The following is a 20,151-nucleotide window of genomic DNA, read 5'->3' on the forward strand; positions in this document are numbered from 1 at the left end:
TTGTGGTCAAACTTTGTCTAAATTGTAAAATTACAGCAGTTTTAAGAAGCTTATGTAAGAGCTGCAAGAAATTATTACTGTCAGAATTTGTGCAAATCTTTGTACTTTACAAACATTAATGATTCAAAGACAAACTAATGAGCCCAAATTATTTTTCACATTCACTCACTGATTTTATTTTAATATGCAGTGAGAAGTTGGCACCAGAGAGTCCTGCTGTCATAAAGAAAAGCAGCACTTGCAAACAAATTAGGCTGAGGAAGATGAAACACATCGGACAACACTAAAGAAAAGAATGCAATTTGCTAAGCTTTATTTTAGTTTATTGAGATCTTATGTCACTATATTGTAATTACGTTGCATGGACTATAGTATTCCAGTTCATCATACAGACAAATCATATGTTCTGATTGTAACAATTTAACACACATGCATCTTTTATGAGTTTGTTATTGCTGATATAAAACAGTTTGTGAGTTGATATATTTTGAAATGTGGAGAACTAACAGCACATTTCCTCCAGTAGATTCTGGACTAAAGACTGTTTCACCAATGGTACTCATGGCTTTATTTCCTCCCACATCTCCCACCAGGTGTCCTTCTCCTCTCGTATCCCAGTAGCATTTCCTACAGGTGATGCTAACTCACTGAGTAAAAACATCCTCATGTATGCCTGCACTTTGACTGAGGGTGAGAGCGCCGGGGGAAACGAACAGGGGAGGATGGCTCATGTCTCCCATTCTGCTTCAGCCTCAGCTGGCCTGGGATCACCTGCTGTGGCCTCCTCCCCTAACCCTTACTTTGGCATTAGTCCTGCTGTCATGATGGTCTCCAAACACGTTGATGGGTCCCTCAACCAGGTACAAGATGTTTCCTGTTTTACCAGATGCATATTGCACACAGATGTATACATAAAATCTTCACTTTAACACACTCATTGGGGGGAAATAGACCACGGTGTGATTTTTAGCGTGTTTTGCCTCATATAATGCTTTGACTCCCTCTCTCTGCAGTGGGCAGTGACATTTGCTGAGCGTTCTGCCTTCTCCAATGTACTGACGGTATCTCACAAATTTCGGTACTGCGGCCACCGCTTTCATCTGAATGACCAAGCCTGTCACACAGTGCTGCCACTGCTGCTGACCTCCTCTCACCACAATGCCCTGCTCACCCCTCCCTCGGCCCCTGGCAGTCTGGAAGGGGAGCAGCCTCCCACATTTCCTCTACCAAAGGGACTTCCAAGGTACAGAACAGAGGCACATTTTTAGTTGATCCTCTTCAAGTAAGAAACAAAGGTGTAATCCAAATCATTATGACATACAAGCACATTGTTGTCTACAACTCCATCGCTCCCAGCACAGATACAACAGTGCTAATCAGTCTTGTATGTTCAGGTGCCTAAAACCAAAAACTTACATTAACAAAACAACGGCGTACCTGCTTGCTTATATAAGAACAAGACTAACCAGTTAGCAGAATAAGTGACCTGCTGCTTACACACTGTTTTCTTGTGCACTTGCAGCTTTTACTGCAAGAATGACATGGTTGAAATGTTTCTGCAACATGCTCTGCTAGAGATTCATAAAGATCTTGTTCTAGTGACAGAAACACTAAAACTGATCCCCAGTTTCTTTTGTGTTGACAGGAAGCAGCTTCGTAATGCAGCAACAAGGACCTTTCATGATCCCAATGCCATATACAGTGAGCTGATTTTGTGGAGAGTGGACCACATTGGACCCTTGTCTTGCACTGGAGGGGTCTCTGAACTGGCCCGCATCAACTCTCTGCACACCTCTGCCTTCAGCAATGTCGCTTGGCTCCCTACACTTGTGCCCAGCTCTGTACTTGGTAAGCTTCACCGTGCATTTTGAATATGAATTGAAGTTTTATTGAATGACGGTACAGAAACCTGATTATCAAGCATGTCTCCAGCACCTGCAGTCATAAACAATTTTCCACGTAAAATATACTTTGGTAAGCAATACATATGTTTCAAACTATATGTTTTTATGTCAATACCTTGAAAGTAACAGTGTACCTTTAATTGTGTGCAGTTCCTCTAAATTATTATTTTTAGCTGCCAGAAGAAACATTAGTTGTATTTAAGTAATTCTAATTAAGGTTTTGATTGTATATATCAGCACAGGCACATTGCTTTATGCATGTTTATCTACTAACGTTGTGTACAAACTAACATAATTGTATGAGTTTTGAGGGATTTTTGAGCACGTAATTACTATTGTATTGTGTGTAAATGAAATCCTTTCTGACAAACATGTTTGTGCTCATCAGGAACTTACTGTAACAGTGCCAGCGCCTGCTTCGTGGCATCAGATGGTAAAAACCTGCGTCTCTATCAAGCTGTGGTCGATGCCAGAAAATTGCTGGATGAACTGTCAGATCCTGAAACTTCTGTGAGTTTAATCTGTTTTCACAGTACAGATGAACAATGTGATTGCTTACTCAGAAGTAATTATTGTCGTTCACATGTTGACACAAAGGAAGAGAAATCTAATATAACTAGATTTCTTACATTAGCCGCTCATATGTCTGAGGTTTTAAGTAATCGTCTTCAATGCAGCCTTCAAAAAGGAATGTGTTTAAAAAATAAACATCAGGTGCACAAATTACAATTTAAAAATAAAGTATCATCTTGTTTCTCCCTCTCGTTTTCAAAATAACATTTGGTCAACCCCAACATACCCTGTCTGGTACTCCTCAACATAATTCAGCTGGATTGTTCTCATTTTGCTTTTGATTTAAAATTAAATTTCCAGACAAAAATTACTCATTCTTTTGCAACTCTTTTTAGAAATTGGTGGGCGAAGTGTTCAACATCGTCAGCCAGCAGTCCACTGCCAGACCTGGATGTATCATAGAGTTGGATGCCATCACAAATCAGGTTAGCAGCCGCTCTGTGTTTTTCATGGTAACTACAGATCAGTAGTTCACAGAAATTCTGGGCTCACAGTTTTGAAACTACAAATTGTACTACAAACTGATAGTTTGCTCATGTCCATCTAGTGTGGCGCCAACACCCAACTGCTGCATGTCTTCCAAGAGGACTTTATTCTCGGTTACAAGCCTCAGAAAGAACAAGAAACATTCACATCTGCCTTTCCATCTGGTGAAGGTGAAAATAACAGCCAATTCTTCCTTCTCCTCTTTCAAACCTGATGCTGATTCAGTGATTTTTTTTTTTTTTTGCTCCATTTAGAGTACCAACCAGCCCCGTTTTCGGAGAAGTTTTTTCTGGTTGTGATAGAAAAGGATCTCAACAGGAACTCTGTCCTGCAGATGTGGCACTTGCACCTTAAGTCTGTGCAAGCCTGTGTTGGTAAGTCTAAACTACACGGCTGGGTTGTTGCTGGTATATTTGAAGAAGAAAAAACATATCCTTTGCAAAGCTGGAGGCTCACTTTAGCATTTCTGCTTCATTTTGTCCAGACGAACCAAGTCCGGATTATAGCTTCCAGAGTCAATTAATGGTTCCCAATCAAGTTGTGAATCCAGACTCTTCTCCAGAGACCTCTCCTGTCAGACCTCTGCCACGCTCGGCTTCTACAGCTAACTTGCAATCAGCTAGCAAACTCATCCTCAGCTCCAAGTTGGTGTACAGCAAGCGGCTCGACCTGCCTCACGGAGTGGAGGTTACCAGGGCTACTCCTTCTGCAGGTTTGTTTGTGAAGGTTCCACAGTCCTTATTGTTGCCAAATGTAAAATATTGAGCAAACCCATTTTTCCAATGTTCAATAGGATACATCTCATAACTTAAAAGTGCAGTTGACAAATACTCAAAAAATTTTATTCAGCTGAAAAACACATTTACAGACAATATTGAAATGTTTTTTTTTCTACTTCTTTTTTTTTTGCTAGGCCATCTCAGTTCCTCCTCCATCTACCCTGTGTGCCTGGCTCCATACCTGATTGTTACAACGTGCTCGGACTCTCGTGTACGGTTCTGGCGCTGTGCTGTGGAGGGAGATGAGGGCTACAGCGAGGAAGGCCAGGACAACCGTGCATACCGCTGGGAGCCCTGGGCCCTGATGAACGAGGAGGAAGACAACAACAGTGCCGTGTGTGTGTCGGGTCGGCCTGTAGCTGTGTCCTGCTCCTACATCGGCAGGCTGGCTGTGGCTTTTAAACAACCACGACAAGGACAGGTGGGAAATTTACAAGTTGGCATTGGAATGGTTTTGTGAGCATGATTTTTCAATAAGCATGTGTGACCTTTTATAACTTTTATAACTTTAATCATCTTACCATATAAATTCTAATATAGATTCTCAAAATAGATAATGATGCTACATATAGTAGCGTATACGCACATTTGTAGAGAAAACAAATAGTGTGAGGGAGGATCTCGATAAGAAAAGCATACCTTGAACGGAAAGCTTTAAATTGCACTTTGCCAAAGTGGTAAAACATCCATCATTGTGACACGGCATGATGATTTACGACACAAAAGGATGTGAATGCGCTCAGGAGGTGAAGCATGACCCCATATCACTATATGTCTTTTACATGTTAACACTCCTCCATCTCTTATCCTCAGCTGCAGAGCTCTGGAGAAAACTTCTCTATGCATGTGTCCATCTATGAGTGCGAGTCCACTGGAGGATCAGAGTGGGTTTTAGAGCAAACTCTCCATCTGGATGAGTTCACCAGGCCTTCATCAACACTAGATCCAAGAGTTAGTGTGGACTCTAACCTCTTTGTCTACAGCAGGTAAGAAGGATTTAGTGTTTTTGTGTAGACAGCTTTGTAATTGTTTTTGGTTGTCTCATTAGTGATTTTTATTATATACATTTTTTTATTACACTTCAGGTCTGACCTGTACATGACCAGAGATCATAGCTCACCCAACATCAAACACTACGTACACTTGGACTGGCTTTCAAAAGAAGATGGATCGCACATCCTGACTGTGGGGGTCGGCTCCAACATCCTCATGTATGGCCGTATCTCCGGCATGGTGAATGAGCAGACCAGCAGTAAAGAAGGGGTGGCTGTTATCACCCTTCCTCTAGGGGGCAGCATCAAGCAGGGTATCCGCTCACGCTGGATCCTGCTTCGAACTGTGGATCTTCTGTCATCGGTGGATGGCACGCCATCACTGCCAGTCTCTTTATCCTGGGTTAGAGATGGCATCCTGGTGGTGGGCATGGACTGTGAAATGCACGTGTATGCTCAGTGGCATCAAGACAAGAAGCCTGGTGAGGGAGAGGAGGGCAACCTGTCATCCGCAGACATTGCAGGAGGTCAAACCGCAGGTTCTTCCTCAGTGTTTGAAGGGAGAGCCAGATCGAAGAGTGTGTTTGAAGGGAGTGCTGCGGTCGATGAAGCTCTTCGTGCACCGGCAGGTCTTCAGGAAGGGGGGCTGTTTGAAGCAGCTCATTCCCTGTCCCCGACACTACCCCAGTATCATCCTACTCAGCTCCTGGAACTCATGGACCTGGGCAAGGTTCGTCGTGCCAAGGTGAGTGTCTCTGTGCCTCCTTTCAAGATCTCAAGAAACCCATTTTTAATTATTTATATTTTCTATGGGTAAAAATAAGCACATACAAATTCACAATGCCCATGGTTACAAATTTTGATGATTGTGCAGTATACAAACAGTGGCTCTTTTGTGTGTCAGGCAATCCTTGCTCACCTGGTAAAGTGTATTGCTGGGGAAGTTGCTGTAGTGAGAGATGTGGAGGCAGGTGAGGGCGGATCGAGACGCCATCTGTCTCGGACAATCAGTGTGACCGGCAGCACCGCAAAAGATACCATTGTGGCTGGACGCGACGGAGGCAGGGACTACACAGAGATCAACTCCATCCCTCCCTTGCCCCTTTACTCCCTCATGTTGGCTGACCTCGACACCTCGTACAAGGGACCGGAAGAGGCTGCTAAGGCAGCTGATAGTGAGGGAGTCCAGAAGTCCACAGAGGATCAATACGCCGATCTCTTCCAGGTAGGTTTGGAAAACCTGAACTCATCTTGATGTTTGTAGTGACTTGTGGTTAACTATTTGTCTGTTTTCTTTCTGAATAAACAGGTTCAAGCGGTCACCACTGATGACTTTGTGAACTTTGCCACCGATAAGCCAGAGAAGAAGTCTCGAGTTATCAACCTCTCTCAGTATGGACCTACCTATTTTGGACCAGAGCATGCTCAGGTATGCTCTAGATTTTAGATAACATGCCTAACATACTTTCTAAATATAATATACTCTAGCAGTAATCATAATTTTATGATGGTGTGAAATAGTTTTCATTTTGCTACAGTAATTATAATGGTGGGGGGGTGCTCACAGTGAGAAAAACTATCAGGCTAGTCTGTCCACAGTAATCCAGTCAGTTCACACTAACGTTCATGTCTCCGCTTTTCTCTGCGCTTTGTGTGTGTCCAGGTGTTGTCGAGTCATCTCATGCACTCCAGCCTCCCTGGACTCACCAGACTGGAGCAGATGTTCCTGGTGGCCTTAGCTGATACCGTTGCGACCACCAGTGCAGAGGTCACAAGCTCTGCTGATCTACAGTACACAGGTAGTCTATGTATACATGTAGTTAGTGTGATCTCTGTTTATTTGTGATTATGTGTAATAAGTGACATACTGTAAATGGGTTTTCCATTTTTCGCAAGGATATTTTGTTTAAGAAAAAGTAATGAAAAAGTATCAACATCTTGTGCCACAACAGTTTAATAAGTTTTACTCCAACAGATATAATAGGGTTCATGTTAAAGCTGAATTCCTCTCCCTGTTCTTTCTATTTAATGTGTATTTGCAAGTGCCAGGATAGTCAGTATTGAGATTTGTAGGTGTTTATTTCAGACCAAACAAAACATTTGTCTTTTTCCTTTGAAACCTTCTAAGTATCATGTACTATAGTTTTTTTTCCCCAAAACTAAGAGTTTGAATATATAGTTCTTGATTTGCTCAAGTTTTTTTCATGAGCATTAGTTCGTGGGCATGTCAAATAAGACAACAAACATCTTTTTATACTTTCAGAAAAGGTAGAAGATGCATTCATTTCTGCAGATTGACTCGGAATATGAATAAATGTGAACTAACAGACATTTAACAAAGATGATTTAAAGTCATAAATGTATAGGCTAAGCATATATGCTCTGTCTCAATTGTGTATTCCTGTAAATAGTTCAGTAGTCATCAATTTTTTCTCAACGCAAATAAATGGTAAATAAACTTATATAGTAGATTATTGCTATGCCAGCATCCTCAAACTTATTTTTCTTATGTATTTTTAATAAGTTTATACGGTTATTCACACTAACTCACACACTAATTGTGACAGCTGTCATGCAATGTGCTGGCGCACAATAGGGAGTGACTTGGGGTTCAATGTCTTGCCCAAGGACGCTTTGACATATGGACAGGGCGAGATGTGGTATCACAACACCAACATTGGTTCTAACTGGTTCTCGCTCATCAGTATAAGCATAAATAGCAGTTAATATACGGCTCTGTTTTTATTTTATTTTTATTATATTATTGTCTTTTTTTTTTTTACATTTTTCTATTCTATTTATTTAGTCTCTTATGAGTGGGAGATCAGTCTGTTCCAGGAATATGTAAGCACAGTGAGGGTAAGAATGTTCAGGGACAAGAGATGTATCTTCTGACATGAACTCAAGATACCAAAGTTTACAAAGAGCAGCCATTTTAAGTATTTTATGCAAAAAAAACAATATTGTTCTCAACATTGTGGTTTTTGAATAGGTGGCGAGGCTCTCGATGAGTGTGGACTGAGATACCTGCTCGCCATGCGTCTTCATACCTGCCTGCTTACCTCACTTCCCCCGCTGTATCGCATGCAGCTGCTCCACCAGGGTAAAACTCTCTTCATTATCAGTACCCTGGCTTTGAGCCATACAATTTATTTGTTGATTTTTATTTTCAGAAAAGCTTGATTTTTATTTGGACACGTCTCACTCTTTGCTCTCCACTGTGCCTCCGGTAGGCCTGTCAACGTGTCACTTTGCATGGGCGTTTCACTCGGAGGCAGAAGAGGAGCTGCTGAACATGATCCCAGCCATGCAGAGAGGCGACCCACAATGGTCCGAGCTCAGAGCTGTGGGAGTGGGCTGGTGGATACGCAACATAAACACTCTGCGGAAAATGGTGGAGAAGGTAGCCGGACAAATTCACGCGAATAACAAAAGAGCACATTGTTCAGAATATTATTTCATAAAACTGCAGCAGCTGATGACATTAGTTGTTTTAATGTTGTTGTTTTTTGTAATCACATGTTTTATTTATTTGTTTTTCTCGACTGGCAGACAGTTTTTATGAGTAGGGCACTGTATGTTTGGATTCGTCAAATCAGCTTTTAATGGCAACGTAATATGTTTCAATACAACTGCCCAGGAATCAATAAAAACTGAATGAATGCAGCATATTCTACAATGTACACTGACTTATGTTTGAATGGGGCTTCTCTACTTAAAGTGATTATTAGGAAGTTTTGAACTCATGTGAGCCAAAATTACTAATGTAGTATTTTTATATGTGTTTGCAATCAGTTGGGTAAAGCTGCGTTCCAGAGGCACAATGACCCTTTAGATGCTGCTCTGTTCTACTTGGCCATGAAAAAGAAAGCCGTCCTGTGGGGACTCTTCAGGTGGGCCGCTGTCTCCCAACTCTCATTTTAGTTTGAATGATGAAGTCTTTAAGAGAAGAGTCCAATGAAACTAACATGGAATGTGTGAATTTCTTCATCCAGATCACAGCATGATGAGAAGATGACTCAGTTCTTCAAGAACAACTTCACTGAAGACCGCTGGCGAAAAGCAGCTCTGAAAAATGCATTTTCTCTCCTGGGAAAACAGCGCTTTGAGCAGTCCGCTGCATTCTTTTTGTTGGCTGGTTCCCTTAAAGATGCCATTGAGGTGTGAATAAATACAGACAAAAATACACACTTTTTACATTACGATGCACAACCATGGCCGCTTACTATTGAGTCTTCGTGTGTATTCCATTTAGATTTGACATACAGTAGATTCTCTGAATAGGAATTATATCAGCACATTGCTTATGCAGCAAAGCCTAAATTACACTGATAAGATGCGTTGCAATCCTGTATAGCTTTCCTTGGCCTGAGTTTTGCACACTGCATAGTCAAAATAAAAAGATATCAAATAAAAGGGAAATATAAATGTGGGCTTTGTATGTTTTAGCTGCTTGTGTAGTCTGCAGTGAAAATTGGTTCCAATAATTCTTCACAATTGTGCGCCGTTCTGTTTATATAAATGGAGTTAACACTTCATTGTTTTTCATTACGTGCAGGTGTTAATGGAGAAAATGGAGGATCTCCAGTTAGCCATGATAGTGGCAAGACTGTATGAAGCTGACTTTGAAAACTCATCCACCTGTCAAGGCCTCCTTTATGAGAAAGTCCTGGGCCGTAACAGAGACGGGAGCGGTTACCACTGCTCCAGACTACACCCTGACCCTTTCCTCCGCAGCATAGCTTTCTGGATCATGAAGGATTACACACAAGCCCTGGATACACTATTGGAGCGAATCCCCAAAGAAGATGATGAGAACCCTGGTCAGTTGGCTGCAGACATTTCCTTCACATTCAGACAAACTAAAAGTCGTTTGCCACGCTTATTTTTTGCTCCGCACGCTGCTCTCTAAGGCCTTTTTGTTATATCTCTCTCCTTCACTCTTTTGTTTTCAGATGCGATGGTGAAATCCTGCAATCCCGTTGTGTTCAGTTTCTATAACTACTTGAGGACACATCCTTTGATCATCCGACGCCACTTTGCGAGTCCAGAGGGCACCGCAGCCGCTGTGAGCCTCACGGCTGAGAAGAGCAGCGCAGATGAGATCAACCTTATAGAGCGCAAGCTCTTCTTCACCACTGCCAATGCACACTTTAAGGTGAGCCAATCAGCATCTTGCCTACCCACAGTGATGCAGATTTCTACTGAATCATTCATTTAGCTGTACTGCCGATTACATGTTAATTACAAAACCAAACTTGCCAAGTTCACGTAGCAGTTTACTCATATTTGTTTCCTCTGTAGGTGGGTTGCCCAGTATTGGCACTGGAAGTGCTCTCCAAGATTCCTAAAGTCAGTAAGAAATCTGGCTCTTCACCTCTCGGTGAAGCTTCCTCTACGACCAACTTAAACACAAGCCAGCCATTGGAAAATGGCACCCAGGGAGGTCTGGATTGGGGCTCCGCACCAGCACCCACATTTGCATGGGGAGGGAATGACAGTGCTGGTGGGATGGACTGGAGCCAACCTACGATCCAGGTCGAGCAAGACGATCTGAAGTTGGACTGGGGGCAAGACAAGGACGAGGATGAAGATGAAGATGACGACGATGATGGTCTGACCATGAAGAAACCCGAGACGGAGACCCAAGCAAGCAAAGAGAACAGCAGCCCCAACGTGCAGAGAGAGGACTCCCAGGTATCAACACCGTTTATTAAAACATTATTCTAATCTACTGTTGTTCCTGTGCTCAGTCACCTGTAGTTTAAGTACCTGTTTTACAACAGAAATCCATTCTTTTATTCTGGAAAACTACAATAAGCATCATGAAATCAAAGCTGCTTGTGTCATTTTGTTGATTATTCTTAAATGAAACTAAACTGAATATTAAAAGGCTCACAGAATCTACTCCGGACATCTGCAGCAAGAATGTTTGAGACTTCGCTTCACTTGAATTATGAATTAGGCTGGTTTTGAATACATAAAGTCCAGAAAGTGCACTTGCCTCTCTAACTGACTGTTGTACGGTTCAGGGTGAGTCAGAGGTGGACGTGATCGCAGAGCAACTCAAGTTCCGTGCTTGTCTGAAGATCCTGATGACAGAGCTGCGTACACTGGCCACAGGCTTTGAGGTGGACGGAGGGAAGCTCCGCTTTCAGCTTTATAGTTGGCTTGAGAAGGAAATAGCAGCCATGCATAAGATCTGCAACTACAAGGTACACTGCAGTAGCATTTAATGTGGAATGGGCAAATATTGTTCAGTTGTTCAGTTCAGTGTGTGCACACACAATCGGATATGAAATATTCTATTTCTTTCAACGCATAGGTGGAAGGCAAGGAGGAAGATTCAGAGGTGGAGCGCTGGGGAGACCGTTCAGCTTCGGTGGACATATCAGATGAAGCACTGGAGCATATAGAGGCCGGAGCCTATGAGCGCCACCAGATGGAGCGAAGACGTCTTCAAGCCAAACAGCAGCATTCTGAAAGGCGCAAAGCGTGGCTGAGGAAGAACCAGGCCCTGCTGAGGGTGTTCCTCTCCTACTGCAGTCTTCATGGAGCCAAGGGTGGGGGAGTCACCTCGGTTCGAATGGAGCTTCTGTTCCTTCTTCAGGAGAGTCAGCAGGTGACAGTCATTGATGCAGTGCTCTAGGTTTTGCACACTTGTTCTGGAGAACAATCTGAAGTAATTCTAAAACCTAAATGTGGTCTTTTTGCTCTGTAGGAAACGACAGTCAAGCAGTTGCAATCTCCTTTGCCTCTGCCCACCACACTGCCTCTGCTATCAGCTTGTATTGCTCCCACCAAGACAGTCATAGCAAATCCTGTTCTCCACCTCGGCAACCACATTCACGACATCCTCCACACAATCACGCTCATGGAGGTTCCTCCACATCCTGATAGGATGGACGATCGGGTGAGAAGCTAAAAAAAGAATCTAGCTTTTCAAAGAGTGTTGTTTCTGCTTCCTGTGTTACACTCGCGATTGTTAATTTTAATGACGAATAATGATGTGTGTCTTTGTCCCTCAGGTGAATACTCTGCACACACTCGCAGCATCATTGTCTGCTTGTGTTTATCAAGCACTGTGTGACAGCCATAGCTACAGGTAACTTCCACAAATTTTTTTTTGAATACATTCAGATTATATTAGATATGTTACATAATTGGTGTGTTTTGGGAATGCGGTTTTGTGCTCAAGGCTGAAAGGGAGCCGAATGTGAGACCTCAACTATAAAAGTTTTTCAGACAGAAAAAAAACATATAAACACATTCTGCAACGCAGTCATTTGGAAACCTATCTGTTAACCTTTTTACATCTATGCTGTTCCTACTGACTGAAGTTGGTATTCATACTTCTCAGAACCACAACTCTTAAGAGCATTCATGATACCTGACAATTCTTTTTAATTTTGACAAAGTGGGCAAGACACAAGCACCTCACATGGCAGCTGTCACCCTTGGTGTGTGAGTGTGAGCTTTACAGTGGCCTCAAACCTCCTGGATTTACCACAAACCTATAAAATTGTCTTCTTATGACATTTAAAAACATGCAGTAATATTGAATAATCACCAGCTATCAGAGAGTTGACGTTATCTTGAAAGAAAGTAACAGAAGCACTCGGTAATTGCACATTTTTTGAGAACTGTAAAGCCATGAAATCCAAAATGAATAGATGTAGTTTGTAAAGGGATTCATTCTTGTTGTTAATCACCTCATGTAACCGGTGGCATTTTTCTACCTTCCTATAAAAAGTTGACAAAGGATTTGTCGATGTCGGAAGAAATGCTTAACGTACTGTACATGCTTTGTATAGTGCCATCACAGTGTATTTCTCTCTGCTGTGGCTTTGCAGCAGCCAGACGGAGACCAACCAGTTCACGGGGATGGTTTACCAGGGCCTGTTGCTTAGCGAAAGGAAACGACTTCGCACAGAAAGCATCGAAGAACATATTACTCCCAACTCTGCTCCTGCGCAGTGGCCAGGTAACACACAAGCTATGCCGCGCTCGCTCTGTGTTGGCATTTCTGCTGTGATACTGTCAGTCAAACCCGTTTTAATGAGACTGAAGGCAAGTCAGATCTTATTCCAGCATCCTCCCAGGATGCAAGCGATGGGGAAATGGCATATGTGTGAGCGTCAAAGACGTCATTGAGATGGAGAGAGAATATGAATAACAGAGAGATAGGAAGAGCAGAGCAGTCTGTGTTTATGTGGAGAGGCAGATGGTGTTCTATAAAAGGACCTCCATGGCCTCTGGGAAGGAAATGGGAAGGCAAAGACAGATCACGCCATCATGCAAATGTTTCATAAATGGATCCTTTTTTTCTTTCTTTCTTTTTTTTTGCAGAGATTGTGCTTTTTTTCTTCAACTGTGGAAGTTATTTTTGTCTGTCCGAATCTATAATCTATTATCCAAGTGTCATGTGGTGCGGTTGTGTGTCGTCTCTGCAGGTGTATCATCCCTGATATCTCTCTTGACGTCTGCGAGGGAAGAGGACCAGCCCAAACTCAATGTGCTGCTGTGTGAAGCCGTCGTTGCGGTTTATCTGTCACTGCTCATTCACGGGCTGGGTATTCACAGCAGCAATGAGCTCTTCCGGCTGGCAGCACATCCGCTCAATAACCGCATGTGGGCCGCTGTCTTTGGAGGAGGAGCCAAAGTCATTATTAAGCCAAAGAGGCCCGAGCTCCCACCAGGTAACATTGTTGTTTTGTACTTCATTACTAAAAATGTTTAATTTCACATTGTGATTCTTGTCTTTAGTCTCCCCTCTTTATAATCATTTCCTGCTCTCATCCTTTTGTTCCTTTTTCTAGTCGGTACCTTATCCTTCCGTTGACACTTTTTTTTTTTAAATCTTATAACTTATCTCTGCTCACGTGCTTCCAAAGCAACGTTTCCATCCCTCTTTGTCTCTATATAACCACCCCAATGTTCACCTGCTCGTTTTTTGTTGATGCTCCTGAGATGCTACTGCTGCTGGTGTGTAGTGTCTTGTGTGAGTGTGCCCTCTGCCCTGTGTCCCAGCGCCAGCTGATTTTGAGGCAGCCAGGCCAGAGGATTCTCACGAGACAGGAAGACCTGAGCAGAGCAACCTCACCCCAAACCCCTCTCCTATCCCCACTGAAACCCAGTGCCCTAAACGGCCCCCTCATCCTGTTTCAAGGGGAGAGGGGTCGGGCACTGTGGCACCTGCATCTAAGGCCAGCTGTGAGTAACTGGGCTGGTGGATTGCAGTGCTGGTTTGCAGGATTGCAGTGCATGGTAGTTGTGCAGGTTTGCATTGTTGCAGGTGCTTGATTTACCAATCTCTCTTCTAATTGCAACTTACTACTGAATGCCCATTACAAACAACTAAGCCCACCAGTGCTATGAAGGCATAGTCATTTGTGTTGAGTGTTACAAATCGTGTGTGTGACTGTGTATGTCCGCGTGTTTGTTTGTTTGTGTGTTTGTGTGTGTGTGTGTGTTCTGCATTGCATGTAACACATTGTAACGTCCTCTATGTTCATCTTGTCATGTCACCAAAGCGGCTGGGCCTAGCAAGGAGTGTTCAGATGTCAAGCCTGAGCAGCCCTCTCAGACTAAATCTGAACCCGAGACTAAACCAGGTACACCTCGAGAAGGTTAAATCCCATAAAAGTACATTCGTAGAGCTTAAAGTGAACACCAACTTGTGTTTTGTTGAGTTTTGCACAATAAAATGTTGAAACGCTGTGAATTGATCAGTTAGTGTCCATCAGTAGTTTGTTGTAGAAACTATTAGAATAGAGACAGATAATAGTTGTGAAAACAAACGGCTCTGTTTTTAGATCTGTCCATATGAGCACAGCCCTGCTGTAAAGTTGAAACTGTTGATCCATAATTCATGAGGCCAAAGAATTCTCTGCAAACATTGTATTTATGAGGGGAGGAGATAGGAGTTGACATTTAGACTCGGTGTCTCTGAAGAGCCTGAGGATGCTCGCGTCAAAGACAAGAGCCTTTTGAAGAGCTCGTTCTGAAGAGAGGAAATTCTAAAATGCCAAATCTTTGATAAGAATCACCTGTGATGTCGCCGCCACTTTTGAGGGCTGCTGCCCACTTTTATGCATGTCGCTAACACAGGGCCACACATAAACGTTACACATTGGTGTCCCACTGTCATGGTAATCAACATTCATTTTTAACAAAAAAACATGTCACAGTTGCCAGTCTTGTCATGTTTGCCTCCCTCAGTGTGAAAACAAGACAATGTGTAGCACATGACTGCTCAACCAAATTTTGCCATCACTGTTTGATGTGTTTCATGTTTTATTTTGTGTCACATCAAATATTTACTGATTCAGTCATGTAGCGGATTGTGAAGTATTTTGTGTGTCTAACTGCACTGTCTACTCTGGTTTGTGTCTTGTCTTGTCTTGTTTTGTTTTGTCTGGTGCAATGTCAGAGATAGTCACCCAGAATAATGGTGCAGGTTTGTGCGCAACCCAGTGTGTCTTGCTCTGTCTCCTCCATCCCCTGTGTTTGTATTTGTTTGTTTCTGCCTCGCCTTTACAAATAGAGCTGTTTTTCTTCAGTGTGTTTTGACTTATCAAAGTCTCATAACTGAGACAGGATCCACACATCTGAGACGATTATTGTTCTCCTGTAGTTAATCTCCTTTGTAGGTGTTGAAGTGGTGTTTCTGAGTAGAGCGTGGCTGCAATTCTTTAACTCTTTTGGAGTCTCAGCTCGTCCTTCCTGTTAAAATAAAACGACGGCACACTGCAGTCTGCTGCACATCCTCCTTATGGCGGTTCAACGTGTTTGAAAGATATTACCCTTCCATTTCTCTCCTCCACCCAGCCGCTCCCCCTCAACCAGCCGAGGACGTGGACCGTTACAGACGTCGATTCAACATGAGGATGCTGGTTCCCGGACGCCCTGTGAAGGAGACGCCGGCCGCCCCGCCACCTGTGCCCACTGAGAGGCCCGCCTACAGGGAGAAGTTCATTCCTCCGGAGCTCAGCATGTGGGACTACTTTGTGGCCAAAGTAATTACCGTTGAATGAACTAAACAACACACTTTAAAAAGTTATTGATCGATCTGAATTAATATTCACATTTTTTATTTGTTTTCCTCCTCTTCAATCACTGCATCCTCCCCCTCAGCCGTTCCTGCCTTTATCGGACAGTAACGCTCTGTACGACTCGGATGAAAGTGGCGCAGAGGATGATGAAGATGACGATGATGCCTTCCTTTCTGACACGCAGATGACAGAGCACTCTGACCCCAACTCCTACAGGTGGCGCCCAGGCCGTCTTGTTTCTGAAATGTTGTATATTTGAAACTTCTGTTTCAGATTTTTTTTTTTTACTTTTTTGTGTATTTGTTTGTGATGTGTGCAGCTGGGCTCTGATCCGTCTGGTCACGGTGAAACTGGCTCATCACTATGTGAAGAACTTCATTCCTCTTACTGGACTTGACTTCACAGGTACACACTCTCATCATCGATCCTAAGCAGCTTCTTACAGGCCCTTTTAAAGAAGAGGGGTGTGTTTCAGATTTCACATTTTCAATGAAAAAGTAGCTCAAAGAAAATCTGTGACAATGTAAAATGTGAGATTCAATTACACCAGAATTTGGTGGTACATTAGTGGAACACATGCATAAATGATGGGAACCTCCCGCATCACACATAAAACAAAAAGTTATTGTCTGTACAAAATGTCCACAATTTCTCTTGCTCTGCCTGTGTTTTGTGTCACAGACCTGCCAGTCACTTCCCCACTTACCAATGCTGTGCTGAAGACTTTAGAGAATTGGGAACAGATTCTGCTGGATAGAATGAACAAGTTTGACGGCCCACCTCCCAACTACATCAACACTTACCCCACTGACCTCAGTGCCGGAGGAGGACCCGCCATACTGCGACACAAGGCCATGCTGGAGCCAGACAACACACCCTTCAAGTATGTATTAAATCACAGACGGTACACCAACGTATAACAACTACTTCACATAGTAGCTCTGGCAGCTCCTGGATGGCTCTTGTATTTAACTATGCATCTGCATAATGAATGCATCAGGTTGTGGGGTGACAATCCCACTGGATTATGGGTGAAGACAGGGTACGTGGACAGGATTATTATCCACCACAGGGCAGAGGAAATCAATCACACACATCTATATTCAATCCTTGACTATGTAGGTTTTTATAGTTTCTGCAGTAAACGGAAGCTCTTTGTTTATTTTTTCCTCAATCCTGACATTCATTTCACCAAACATTAAACGATTCCTGATGATGATTCATGTTTTATTCATTAAAAAAAACTTGATAAAGGCATTATTGTTTTTTTTTCCCAGGACAAAGAATCACCAGTCCTTTCCAGTACGAAGACTTTGGCATTTTCTGGTGAAACAGGAAGTTCTTCAAGAGTGTTTGATCCGTTACATTTTCACCAAGAAAAGGAAGCAGAGTGAGGTCAGCACACCTCATCGTTGTTGTTTATTTTAATTTTATTAGATATCATTATTAAATCCTCCTTTGTTTTGATAGTAGTTTAGTTCATATGTACATCAAATACTGTTCCCTTTTTTCTTTTTCTCCTTCCACACAGTTATGGTATTGACTCGATCATAAGTTACTTGAATTGTTCCATTGTTGAGGAGGATCTGTGTCACATTTTATTCCTCCTTTGATGTGATTATTGGAGACCTTGGATTGGAAGAGAAGCCTCGATGACATACATTCACATGCGCGTTTAAGCCAGATCTAACTGCATATCTGAACACTTTATTTCATTATAATACACAGAGAAATTAACATTAATATCTGCTTCTGATATTTTTGTTGTTCTTATTATCTTTGTTTTGACTCCTTGAACTTGCATCCAGTACAAAGCAGTTCTGATGCCTGGAGGAACGGTTCATTGTGATGTAATCACTCTCAGCACAGCCTGCTACTGTAACTGCCAGACCAGTAGAAGCACAAACAACAATCATTTCTTTCATCTTACAGTTTCTAGCGAGTGCCGTTCCAATTAGTTTCAAGCTCAAGCTCAATTACATTCGAGCTGTAATAATCAGATCCGCTGTTCATACGTTGTTCTTCCGCCATCTCACCTGCACCTCACCATACTGATGAGGTGGACCGAGTTTAAAGTTGTGATGCATTAAGATCCTGTCAGCCCTCCTCATTCACTTTTCATCCCATGTTTTATTTCTCTGTGTTTGTTGCATGTGTTTTTTTGTGTTGTGCCGTGTTGGTGTGTTCTTTGTCTATATTGCCTCTGTGTTGTGTAGTCTGTAGAGAACCATAAGGACCGTATAGGCCAACACTGCATAGCAGGAGCTAGCAGTCTCTTTAAGGTAGTATCATTCATTGTACCGGCCCCGGCCCCGGCTGTTCTCCTGTATGGGAGGTTCACTCCAAAGCCAAGTTTGAAGGAGCAGGTGCATTAAATATTCATAAAAAAAAAAAAAAACTGTTTGCACACCCACTGCACAGTTTTTTCACCAAACTGGGTGAAGTGCTGGAAGTCTCCTCTCCAGCTTGGCCTCAAAGTGACTTCTCTGGCAACTTTTCTGGCATAAACTCTCTTCTGTAAGGCTTAGAGTTAACGTCTGATCTTCCCCCCTCACTGGGACACTTTGTGGCTTCAACTCACTTAACCTCACATCCGAACCCGATCAGTAACACGTCTGCCTGCGTCTCTCTCTCTCTCTCTCTCTCTCTCGCTCTCTCTCTCGCTCTCGCTCTCGCTCTCGCTCTCGCTCTCTCTCTCTCTCTCTCTCTCTCTCTCTCCCATCTTCAGCTGGACTCAGTCTGCCGGACCCAAACAGTCAAAGACACAAAATAAAACTACTAACTTGCATGTTCACTGTCAGAGCTGTGCGAGGCTTGCTTATTGTACAGGGGCATCGTTTCCACAGGAACACCAATCAACAGATTATTAATAAAAACACACAATCTTCAGTGATTATTTCGCGTGGCTTTTCACCATCGCTACTTTTACATGAAATCTGAATAATTTTGGAATTGATTTGATTGCTAAAATCAGCTGTTTCAAAGTAATTTGTTTCCTATTCTTCATTTATTAAAAAAAACTAGCCTCATTATAAACAGTTGTTTATAAAGAAAAGATTTCTGAATATTATTCTTGCAAATCTACACTCTGGGATCGGATTGTTGTTGTTTTAATGTCGCTTCAGTGTTGATGCTTTATTTATTTCAGGTGGAGGCGGATCTGGGATATCCAGGAGGAAAAGCAAAAATCATTCACAAGGAGTCTGATATAATCATGGCATTTGCCATTAATAAGGTCAGTTGTGTGCTTTGTTCTTTATGGTTGGTTTATAATTCCCTTAGATGCTCGTTTTACCAATGGCTTTCTCCTAAACCTTTGTCTCAGAAATGTGATGAAGCTGCTGTGAAGTTCACCCTTGGTGCAATGCGTCTTGTCCATCTTTTTCTTACTTCCTTTGTTTCTCAGGCGAACTCCAATGAGATTGTGTTGGCCTCCACTCATGACGTCCAGGAGGTCGACGTGTCCACTCTTGTGGCCGTGCAGCCCTTCACCTGGATAGGAGACGACTTCGATAAAGAGTCCCGCAGGTCCGACTCCTCAACGAATCCTCGCTCTTCTTTTCTTTTCTTTCTTTTTCCCTTAAAGATCTTGTTCGTACGGCTGACGGTCTGTACAAAGTGTTTTATTTCTGATGTTTTGTGTCACAGCTCTGACGACATCGACCATCGCTCCTCTAATACGAACATCGCCCAGGCGAGCTCCGTCCCCTTCGCGCCGCCGCAGATGCCGGTCGCTGCATCCATGCCGTGGCTCGGCAGCGGTCAGACCAGCATGGGAGCCAGCGTGGTACGAGCTCATTCAAACACACTCGCGGGCAGAATACCACAGACCCAGGCAGCGCTGCATGCAAGTCTCGGTTATAACCAACAGGGGGAAACCAAGTGCCTCTTCTGAGCTTATAAGGCTTAACCCATCCAGACAGCAATCGTTTTTTATTATGTGAGTGTTTTACAATTATTAGGAAATGTGTCCATTCATACACACTAAATGTGAAGACGGGAGTAACTTAAAAACATTAATTCACCCCGTCTGCATCAGCTTTACATTTGAAGTCAGAGTTAGTGTTTGTGCTTCTTATCAACAAGCCAAACAAAACTTTGTCGACTAAACAGCTGCCCTGCTGAGTCTGTAGATGCTGATACATGCTTGCATGGCAGAGAAGATTGCACATAAACACAGATAGCAGCAGCTCCCGCAGCCGGCTACCCAAGGTACGGATTTGCGTCACACTTCCATACAGCCAGGGTTCTCCATGTTCCAGCCGCATTGATAAATCTTCAGTGTGATACAGCAAGAAAGACGGGACAGAGGCTCGGAGGATTACTGAGCGGGCTGTGAGCGGATTCCTCATCTTCTGATGTG

The 20,151-nt window shown here is 43.0% G+C and overlaps 1 protein-coding gene across 1 annotated transcript in view; it reads left to right on the forward strand.

The window, feature by feature from the left end:
- Positions 1 to 20,151, forward strand: part of dmxl2 (Dmx-like 2) — a 35,680-nt gene that overhangs the window by 11,200 nt on the left and 4,329 nt on the right. The window contains exons 12-47 of the mRNA XM_080458363.1: positions 594 to 860; positions 1,014 to 1,243; positions 1,646 to 1,848; positions 2,293 to 2,414; positions 2,813 to 2,902; positions 3,025 to 3,133; positions 3,218 to 3,337; positions 3,448 to 3,675; positions 3,877 to 4,163; positions 4,556 to 4,728; positions 4,828 to 5,479; positions 5,639 to 5,959; positions 6,044 to 6,163; positions 6,398 to 6,533; positions 7,727 to 7,837; positions 7,968 to 8,137; positions 8,530 to 8,627; positions 8,730 to 8,895; positions 9,293 to 9,557; positions 9,690 to 9,892; positions 10,039 to 10,431; positions 10,767 to 10,949; positions 11,060 to 11,356; positions 11,456 to 11,647; positions 11,763 to 11,839; positions 12,588 to 12,718; positions 13,188 to 13,433; positions 15,565 to 15,752; positions 15,871 to 16,004; positions 16,108 to 16,193; positions 16,470 to 16,671; positions 17,066 to 17,183; positions 18,005 to 18,070; positions 18,937 to 19,023; positions 19,195 to 19,316; positions 19,437 to 19,575. Of these exons, the coding sequence (XP_080314489.1) occupies positions 594 to 860; positions 1,014 to 1,243; positions 1,646 to 1,848; positions 2,293 to 2,414; positions 2,813 to 2,902; positions 3,025 to 3,133; positions 3,218 to 3,337; positions 3,448 to 3,675; positions 3,877 to 4,163; positions 4,556 to 4,728; positions 4,828 to 5,479; positions 5,639 to 5,959; positions 6,044 to 6,163; positions 6,398 to 6,533; positions 7,727 to 7,837; positions 7,968 to 8,137; positions 8,530 to 8,627; positions 8,730 to 8,895; positions 9,293 to 9,557; positions 9,690 to 9,892; positions 10,039 to 10,431; positions 10,767 to 10,949; positions 11,060 to 11,356; positions 11,456 to 11,647; positions 11,763 to 11,839; positions 12,588 to 12,718; positions 13,188 to 13,433; positions 15,565 to 15,752; positions 15,871 to 16,004; positions 16,108 to 16,193; positions 16,470 to 16,671; positions 17,066 to 17,183; positions 18,005 to 18,070; positions 18,937 to 19,023; positions 19,195 to 19,316; positions 19,437 to 19,575 (6,732 nt within the window). The remainder of the gene's footprint in view (positions 1 to 593; positions 861 to 1,013; positions 1,244 to 1,645; positions 1,849 to 2,292; positions 2,415 to 2,812; positions 2,903 to 3,024; positions 3,134 to 3,217; positions 3,338 to 3,447; positions 3,676 to 3,876; positions 4,164 to 4,555; positions 4,729 to 4,827; positions 5,480 to 5,638; positions 5,960 to 6,043; positions 6,164 to 6,397; positions 6,534 to 7,726; positions 7,838 to 7,967; positions 8,138 to 8,529; positions 8,628 to 8,729; positions 8,896 to 9,292; positions 9,558 to 9,689; positions 9,893 to 10,038; positions 10,432 to 10,766; positions 10,950 to 11,059; positions 11,357 to 11,455; positions 11,648 to 11,762; positions 11,840 to 12,587; positions 12,719 to 13,187; positions 13,434 to 15,564; positions 15,753 to 15,870; positions 16,005 to 16,107; positions 16,194 to 16,469; positions 16,672 to 17,065; positions 17,184 to 18,004; positions 18,071 to 18,936; positions 19,024 to 19,194; positions 19,317 to 19,436; positions 19,576 to 20,151) is intronic.

The sequence above is a fragment of the Lipophrys pholis genome (assembly GCF_963383615.2).
Source record: "Lipophrys pholis genome assembly, chromosome: 2".
NCBI lineage: Eukaryota > Metazoa > Chordata > Actinopteri > Blenniiformes > Blenniidae > Lipophrys > Lipophrys pholis.